Below are 9587 nucleotides of genomic sequence, written 5' to 3'. Positions count from 1 at the left end.
CTAAGAATATTAATGTATGAGAAGGGTGTGAAGTATGAGGAGGTGAGAGGCGAGGCAAGGCAAGGGGTGAGAATGATGAATCTCTTGAGCTTTGTTCCAAAATAGACAACGAGGAAGCCTTTTGGAACCATGTCTGCACTGTTGGAAGCAGAAGAAGATTTTCCTCACGGATCTTGTTACACTTCAAAAATTTTAAGAAAACCCAATTAATTTGTTTTGGTTCTGAGGGACTTTCTCATTTTGCTTAGTTTTGTTTTGTTTTTTATTTTTCTTTATACCACCACAAAATTTACTATAGTTTGAGGAAGTGAGGTGATATGATTAGGGGTGGGCAAACTGCCCTACAGTGCACTGCACTATACAAATTTATAGTTAACTATAAATCAGTTTATGAAAACTGTACTGAACTAAAAGATAGTTCAGTTAACTGAACTGAACTAAGTATTTTTTTAGTTAACTATAGTTTAGTTCAGTAAACTATTTTAACTCAAACTAACAGAATGTTTTGGCACTGCTGTTAAAGAATTGGACACTTCTACAATACAAACCATGCACTACTAACTACAATCAGAATTAACAGTTATCATTGACAATTAAAAACACTCTAAACAATGCCAAAGCTAAATATTCGGGTCTGCACTTGATCTCCTCCATACATGCTCCAATATTCGGTGCATGTCTTCTCGGGAATTGAAAGACAAGAATTCATCAACTTCATCCAATACCAAAAGAATGCAGCACCAGAGACTCCAATGCATCACCACCTAATGTTCACAAAGGAAATTATATCATACTTCACAAAATTCCCTGCAAACTTTTCCAATTAAGAAATTTGCAAGCAAACCATGTGATAAATAACACATGAAAAATGAGAAAGGATATTACTCTACTCCAGCCTTGTAAATTGTGAGTGTGAGTGGTTCAATCTAATGTGTTTGGTAAACAAAATCCCTCCTATGTAAGTTTTCATTAAATCAGTATATCATATATTGTAATATATCTAAAATTTATAAAAAAGAAAGCACCGTGGACATTGATTCCAAAATAAAGGAACAATACATAAGTAACAACAAAAAAATAAAGGAAACACAAAAAAGATCATACAAAAATTCATCTTTTAATACAATTCTGATGTTGCTCAATTACTATAAATTGTTTAGTCCACCACCATGCAGACTTACCATTCATAAACACTTATATATATATATATATATATATATATATATATATATATATATATATATATATAAACTTATACTTTTCAAGGGACGAAGAATTTGTTTAAGCCACCACTATGCTGACTTACCATTCATACACATTAACACTATATATACCTTTCAATATGTTACACTACATCAATCTATCTCCTATGTAGCCCACCCCATTTTCATATTATCATTGTTTCATCTCATTACTCCCTGTGACTTCATTTAATTCTGCAGAGAGGTGCACTAATTATAATATGCTCTGCATTCTATTATATATGAGATAACTCTCAACAAACTCTCCTACCTTCATTATTCAATTCAACTTTCAACAAAACCCAAACCAAATGTACATTCAAATCTCAGTGCTTCTACTATTTTCAGTTAATTATAATACTTCTAAATATTACTTCATAAATGAAAATGTAAAATTTTTAGTGAGACTTAAGAAGGATTCTGCAACTTACACTGCTCACGGTCCAGCCAAGCAAAACAATTTCTAAAACTTCAGTAACACTTTATGTTCATAAACCATGAAGGGACATTCAATCAAACTCTAAATGTTCAACTTAAACATGATTGGTCTGACACAAGTGTATATAAGAGTGCTTAGTCTAATTGGAAAGTGAGACAAAGTGAAACAAGGTTTGGTACATTACTTAAATCCATAAATGAAACAAAGTTCATAAATTTCACTTTGGATAAGTTTGATTTAAATTGTGAGTTAACAAAAAAGATAACTTTAAATGTTCTTGTTTAGACCCAAAAGCATGAATGAAAAATATTAATGAGTAGAAGACTACTGCAGAAATGCTAAATATAAGAACATTATGCTTGAGTTATATTGATTTTATTTTCTTAATCTAAACATTATCTTCTATATCTAATAGTTCTTGTCGTGTTGGATGCTTTAGAATTTATTATTCACAAATTCAGTTTATATCTAACAGCTTTAGGCCTTTTTGGTCAAGCAGTATCTGTCAAACTTTGCCCAAAAGTACAAAATTGTCATTGATTGTTTATATTTCTTCTGTTTGCATTAAACAATATTTCCTCCTTATAAAGTGGTAATCTTTATAACCAGGCTTCAATATATCCACTATGCATGGTAATTGTGGTGTAAGGAAATAAGTTTGAATGAGAGCATGGTCTGTTTGACACTAGAGGCATCACTTTACTAGCAGGAGTTGGATTTTCATATTCAAACCCAACTCATCATTCACAAATCCAGATTAGCGAAATATATGAGGAACTACATCTTTTAGTAATATTCTCTAGTTAACTCTACAAAGGTATGTCATGCATCTCAACCAAATACACCTTTCAATAGAATCTAGCCTTATCAAAAAAAATCAAATAAAATCAAATTTTTCTAAACAATTAAAGCTCCCACAAAATTTAGAAGAAAATCAAGTGTTACCACCACTGGGAGAATACACCCTCAAGACAAACACCAAAGTGCATCGCTTTCCAATTTAATTTATCCCTTTTCAAAGAGAAATGAAAAAACATTCGTACCTTAGAGTGAAATGATGGTAGAGCCTGCAATAGTTCGGCGGCAAAGATAGAGAGCGGAAAAACCTTGTGAGGTGACGAGCCTTCGACTACGGAAAACCTTCGACGATGGTGGTAGAGCCTTTGAGAGTTCGGCTATGGCAGAGTATAGAAAAGCCTTCAACGATGAGGCGAGCCTTTGACGGCGGCGGCGAAGCTTCGATGGTGGTGGCGAACCTTTGACCGCAAGGAGCCTTCAATAGTGACAAGCTTTCAGCGCGGCGAATTGGGAAAAAATTGAGACAGATGACCTAAACTTTACTTAACCCAGTTAACAGTTAACTTTATAATAAGTTCAGTATTTTGAACTGAACTGTTAAACAGTATAATTGGTTTTTAGTAAAAGTAGTTTAAGTTTTTTAAGTACAAAACAGTATAGATAAACTATAGTTTATGGTTTTTAATTGAACTGTGCCCAGCCCTAGATATGATTGCCTACTTGAAAACGAGGAGCTAAAAACCCACTTATTCAAGCACTATCTCTGTTTTATCCAGTAAGGAGCTGCTGGTTTTGATTGATTCCAAGCTAGTGTTAATATGGGATGATAAAATATATTATCGACAAACCGAGCTTAGTTAGTTAGGCTTAAATCTGAGACATTGTTAGGATAGTATGCAATTTGACTATGAAACGTATTCCTTGTTAACTTAATGCTCTCATAACTTGATCTGCTTTCGTGTGACAATGTTAAGGTTATACTGTATGGTTCAAAATTGTGTGTATTTTAATTTCTATCTTTTTTTATGTGTACTGGAGTTGTATCATTGTTGTTGGTATCTGTTTGAGATCAGATTCATATGTTTTAATTCTGAATGATTGTGAATTTGGCTTCAATCTTGTATTTAGCTAGAAGAATATTGACTAATTTGCTTGAATTGTATGCTCCTTTAAACATGTATCTTGCTTCACTTAGTGCACATACTAACTATGCTTTGTGTGGCTTGGATCTGCACAACCATGATTTGGAAGTCATCATTTCCAAATTTTAGTCATAGATTTTCTTGGTAGCATTATTATTTATATTTATTGCAGTACTGATTATCTAACTCATATTTGCATAAATGTTTTGCAGGAAAAATGATTTTTTTGTTTCTTATTGCAATTTTTAACATGATGCTCTGTCCTGATTTGCAAGTTGGTTTCCTAATTGATTTTCTCTAAGGAACAGTATGAAAAGAAATGTAGTTCTTTTTCTTCTATAATGAAGCAAGTTCTTCCCGTTTGTTGTTTTCCTGTACCTCGTTCTAGTGAATTGGTCTTGTAAATTAGAGAATCTGTAACTTTGATAAGGTGAGTCATGCATTGTTCACATTAAATAATTAATCTTCATATATTGCCTCTTGGCCTGAATTGTGTGGTTAATGTAAATTCCACTTAGTTATGAAAATTAGTTTAATTATACATACTCAGATTTGCAAGGATATATTGGTCACTTCATCCTAGCCAGATTCTTTGATATCATGTAAGAATCAACTGTCCAATTCAACCAAGTGCTTAACCTGTTGGATTGACGCCCAATTTTGGATTATATCTCTAATAATGGTATTTATTGAAACAAAGTAGCAATATGCAATCATGGATCTCTAACAAAGCTACAATAGAGTAGAAAGTATACTGTTTGAAGTTACCATTGATTTAATCTTGTTTGAAGTTTTTCATGTTGTAAGTTGCCAAGTTTTCAGACACACAAAATGAAGGATTTTAAATTATATTAATTTGTTTTTAATCCATGTAAATATGTCAATTTTTTCTTTTTAAATCCATGATGACATGACACTTTAAAAAACGTGATATTTCTTTTTAAATAATGACTTTGAACAAATGAACCTGTGAAATTTTTCATTTAAATTTAGGCTTTGGTAGGAATACATTTACCATAAATATTGACTCTTTACTGGCTATGTTGTGGAATGAAAACGAGATGAAAAGAGCAAGAAGAACCTTGTAAGTTATTTCGATATTGACTACTATACATAAGGAAATGAATCACTGTGGTCAAATACCCTTAAAAGGATCAAACTTTGTCTTTGCAGTTGTTCAAATTAATTAGTTTTTGTTTTTAATTTTTAATTCTTATAAATTTTAAGCAACCAAGACTCTCCAATAATAAGTAAATTTTGAGATTAATTATTTATATAATAAGCTTACAATTAGGTTTAAACTTATTTATTATTTGCCTGAAGAAAACAATTTAATTAATTATTTCATAAATTGAGTTCATAAGCTCGTTTACACTGTGAATAATTTTTTGTTTTGCATGTTTGAAAAATGCTACAAAACAAATAAATTGAAAGGGAGCAACTGGACCAATTCAAAAAAATTGCTAAGTATGTTTTTCTTAAACAAAATACTAGGTTCTAGAATACCTGTTGCTATATATAATTAATGGATGATATATTATTGCTTGCAGGTATATGCTCAACCACACTGATATTCTGCTCTTAGTGGACTCTCATCCCTCAAGTCTTTACATTTACTAAACAGTGAATTGAGTTGGAGATCAATTACAAGTTTCTTGATTTAAGCTAGACATAAAAGGTCAGTATTTTATAAATTTATTTTTATGACATTCAAAAAGTTTCTTGATTTAGTCCTCAAATGAATTTTTTTTTTCAAGTTAATGTAAGTGTTTTGTTTCCTTAAATAACTAACCTATTTTCATGTTGTTACTTTAAGTTGATATACTTATAATTTAAGCATTTTCAGAATATATCTTGTGTTGTTTCTAGTTCTACTTGCCATTTCTTATTTGTGACATAATTCAAAATACAATTCAAGTAAGTAATGTAAATTCAAAATACCATTACAAAGAAGGCATCCAAAATTTATTTATTGGGTAATTGTTGTTAATTTTTTTTATTAAAATCTGTTTTGAAGGCAAAGTTTGTAGTGAATTCCGATATTCAAATCAATTACATCTTGAAAGCGCTTAATCATAAATGGAGAGATTGTCGCCTAGAATTGTGGCTCCAGAAGGCATTGATAGAGATCATTGGGCTTCTTTTGTTGACTATCGACTTGATGAAAGAACAAAGGTAAAACCTATATCTCTTTTCATAAAATTTTGTTATGATTTAATAACTTTTCTTATCAAAATGTTAGGAGATTGCCCTAAAAATAAACACAATAGGACAAAACAAACTCTTGCTCACACAGGGGGATCCAAGAACATTGCAAGGAAGAGAGAAGAAATGGTGAAGTGTTATTTATCTTCAATTTTTTATTTCTCATAATATTTATAACATACTTAATAAGCATTTGTTATTTTTCATAGGAAAAAGAGTGTGGACACAAAGTTAGCAGAGGAGAAGTTTGGATAGCTACTCATAAGACGACCAATGGAGCTTTTGTCAGTGATGAGGCAAGGGAAATTGGTGTAAGTTCCAATCTTTTTAGTATTTCCTATAATTGTTGTATTTCGACAATATTGTTTCATAAGGTGACTTTGTGATGAACACACCTCTTGCAAAAATTGGTGTTATTTCAGTCGTTGTTTATTTTAGTGCTTACTATTTTAGTACTTCTAATCTGTTTGCTTTTTATGCTTGCTGTGTGGTGTACTTTGATGGCTGGATTTCGTTCCTTTTTACATCACTCTCCTGTATTGTAAAATCAAAGCCATTCATTGTAAGAAACCATTATAGTTTAGACAGTTAAGCATTAGATGTTGAGCAATAAAATGAAATGACAGAAAGCAGTAATGGGTTACTGGTAAAACAAAGCTTAAATATAACAATATTAAAAAGACATTGATGATAAAAATAATAATGTAAACAATATTAAAAATATTAATATCCATATATTACAGATTTATTTAAGATGCAGCGAATAGGTAGGTGCAGAAAAAGATTATAAGGCGAGTGGATAAGCAAAGTGGAAGAGACATGGATGGTAGAAAAGTTTTGGAGAGTAGATGGGAAAAGTAGAGGGAGAATTTAGAAGGGAGATTGTGTTGAAGAAGGGCTTCCTTTCCAATCATAAATATCATCACCTCTTTTCATTATCATACCCACAAATCATCTCGGTAAACCTTATCATACATACTTATGCTAACAATATCACATATTAACAATCGGCCCTATTAAGTCTATAGAAAAATTATAAGGAAAATGACACTTGAACAACCATTTTTTACAACATTTAGACACGCGCACACGTGTCAAAATCTGAGTGGTCCAGTTGGAAAAATTAAATGAAAATGGACCACTCAGATTTTGACACGTGTGCGCGTGTCTAAATGTTGTCAAAAATGGTTGTTCAAGTATCATTTTCCAAATTATAAATGCACAGGCCTTTCATATTTAATTGTCCATTTACTCTCGGACCTATCCATATGTTGAAGCAGTAGTTCTCCAAAGTTTTTTTCTTTTAACCTTTTTAATATAATGAAGAGGCAAAAGTAAAATATCTTACATAATAATATAAAATTTGATTAAAAAAATTATATATGATTTTGTCCAGCCTATACATATTTCCCTGCAACTGAAATTATTTGGATACTTACAACTCCACGTAACTCCAAGTAAATGAGTCGTTGCAGGGTGATGACAGGAAATAGGATTAAAGGAAAAGGTAAGAGATAAACAGAAATATTATAGGGTTAATGAACAGTGTTTGTCTCAATAGTTTGTCTCTTTATACAAACATTGTATTGCTGCCAACTCAATAGTTTGTCTTTTTATACAAATGCAATGTTTTTAATGTTGGCATCATTGATTACGTTGTATGTAGGAAAAAATTCAAACATATGAATCTACAACATCGTCTCAATCAAAAGAAATATCAAGTTTAGATTCATTGGCTCATGTTTTAGGAAGCCAAGAGCATTGTGGACGTGTTCGCGGTCTAGGTTTGGGTCCTTGTCCATCTAAAGTCTTTGGAGTCCATGCTCATTCTCATGTTGGATCATCTTCATCTACTCCTTCTAATGTTGAATTACAATCTCAGGTTAATGAATATTTAAATATTTAAATATTTAGTTGGTTTGTTCCTTTTAAAATTAACATGTTAGGTATCATATTTCTCACTTTTTAAATAAATTTTTCTGTTATAGGTATCTTCATTGACTTCTTCTAATGTTAAATTAGAATCTCAGGTTAATGAATACTTACTTGGTTTGTTCCTTTTAAGATTAACATGTTAAGTATCATATTTCTAACTTTTTGAATAAATTTTTCTGTTATAGGTATCTTCATTGACATCACAAGTCAATGAAATGAAGGCAATCATGACACTTTTGTTGCAAAATCATCAAGGTCTATTGCCTTCACAATTTGCAGTATTTCAAAGATCATCGGTAATAATTGTTAAATTTATTTGTATGATTTTTTATTAAATATATTATCGACTAACTATTATGTTATATTGTAGGTATCTGATCAAGGGAGTGGGCCAAACAATGGATGTGATGAAGAAAAAAATTAGATATTGTTATTGAATACTTTTATGAGTCATACTTTTAGTATTGAACATATGTAATGAACCTCTTTCTTTTTAATTTTTATGTATGAACAATTAGTTGTATGAATCATATTAAGTTGAATAATGTAGTTTATTTTATACAATATTATTAAATTTTAGTTCATATTAATTTATTGTTTGTTTTGTCAATAAAACCATTTTTATTATAATCTAATTTTATTACAATAAAAAAAAAATGAACTATACAAATTCCTGGCGGTTTTAATCCCGGTAAACTAAACCATCAAAAGTAGGGGCGGTTTTGAGATAACCCCAGCTTGTTCCGGCAGTTTTTGAGTAGTCCCGCTATTCCCGGCGGTTTCTACAAAACCCCCGAAAATTCCGGCGGTTCCTGGGAACCCCCGCTATACTGGCGGTTTTTTCAGAACCGTTGGTAGTTGCTTGGCGACGGACGTTTTCCCACCGGTTTTTCCAACCGCGGGAAATATGATTTGCAGGGGTTAAAACCGCCGGTAACATTTAAAAAAACCGCCAATAAAAATACAGATTTTTGTAGTGTATAACGTGATTGTTAATATTTCTTTTACTATTTAGTAAAATTTAAATTTAATTTTACAAAACTTTGTTTGTAACTTTTGAATTTAAGACCTAATTCCATCTCTACAAATATATTTTACCACAAGTAAAATTCCTAATAAAAGAAATTAATCATAAAAAAAAGTTAAAAATTTCAAGCATATTTGAAGTCAAAAGATACATTATCATCAAACGAAGAAACGTGTTTCATTTGAAGAACAACCTTTTGCACCACATTATGAAAAAACATTTAAACCACAGTTGACACAAGATCTAGTAAAGAGTCCCTTGCTTCAAATTTGAAAGAGTAACACAAGAAAAATGTCAACAGCTGGCCACCTGCAAAAATTAAATAAAATTGATACATATAAATGAATAATAAAATACATGAGAGTAATTTATCATGTTTGTTTTAATAAATGATCAATTTGTTATTGTTACATAAATTTAAATTTTATTCTTAAGAGTTAAATATATTTTTAGTTTCTAAACTTTAATACAAAATTGAGATTTGTTTTTATCTGAAATTTTAATAAATTTTGTTTCTCAAATTTCAAAAGTGAATGAATATAGTCATTTTCACTCAATTAGTTAACTTTTTTGTACGTGTCAAAACGTGTTTTTTAACTGACATTAAAACAAGAACATATCAAAAGATGTAAACAACTTAAATACTAGAATGAAACAGGTTTGGTACCTAAAAAAAAGTAATCTATTAAGTTAAAATAATTATTATAATCACTTTTTTTTAAGTTTGAAACCAAAATATATCAAAGTTTCAAATAAAAACGAATTTCAATTTCAAATTATTTTGCATAATGTTCATTGCT

The 9587-nt window shown here is 30.5% G+C and overlaps 1 protein-coding gene and 1 long non-coding RNA gene across 2 annotated transcripts; one reads left to right on the top strand and one right to left on the bottom strand.

Annotated features, from left to right (window-relative positions):
• Nucleotides 1–403: 403 nt before the first annotated feature.
• Nucleotides 404–3138, bottom strand: LOC148197263 (uncharacterized). Its single transcript, XR_015780410.1, has 2 exons — nucleotides 2724–3138; nucleotides 404–764 (listed from the first exon to the last, which is right to left on the bottom strand). It is a non-coding gene; the product is annotated as an uncharacterized LOC148197263 (long non-coding RNA).
• Nucleotides 3139–5513: 2375 nt separating this feature from the next.
• Nucleotides 5514–8190, top strand: LOC148197262 (uncharacterized). Its single transcript, XM_088093719.1, has 6 exons — nucleotides 5514–5537; nucleotides 5638–5954; nucleotides 6035–6136; nucleotides 7492–7707; nucleotides 7814–7855; nucleotides 7946–8190. The coding sequence occupies exons 2-6, from the start codon at nucleotides 5700–5702 to the stop codon at nucleotides 8093–8095; spliced, it is 765 nt and encodes a 254-aa protein (XP_087949845.1). The 5' UTR covers nucleotides 5514–5537; nucleotides 5638–5699; the 3' UTR covers nucleotides 8096–8190.
• The last annotated feature ends 1397 nt before the right edge of the window (nucleotides 8191–9587 follow it).

This window comes from Vigna umbellata, chromosome 6 (genome assembly GCF_029865625.1).
Source record: "Vigna umbellata cultivar VRB3 chromosome 6, Vumbellata_1.0, whole genome shotgun sequence".
NCBI lineage: Eukaryota > Viridiplantae > Streptophyta > Magnoliopsida > Fabales > Fabaceae > Vigna > Vigna umbellata.
This window is presented reverse-complemented; position numbering and strand designations above follow the sequence as displayed.

Excerpts from the sequence above, each read along its gene's own strand:
- LOC148197262 (XM_088093719.1), top strand. The coding sequence starts at position 5,700 with ATGGAGAGATTGTCGCCTAGAATTGTGGCTCCAGAAGGCATTGATAGA. Across the intron at positions 6,137-7,491 it reads ATGAGGCAAGGGAAATTGGT|GAAAAAATTCAAACATATGA; the intron begins GTAAGTTCCAAT and ends CGTTGTATGTAG. Across the intron at positions 7,708-7,813 it reads ATGTTGAATTACAATCTCAG|GTATCTTCATTGACTTCTTC; the intron begins GTTAATGAATAT and ends TTTCTGTTATAG.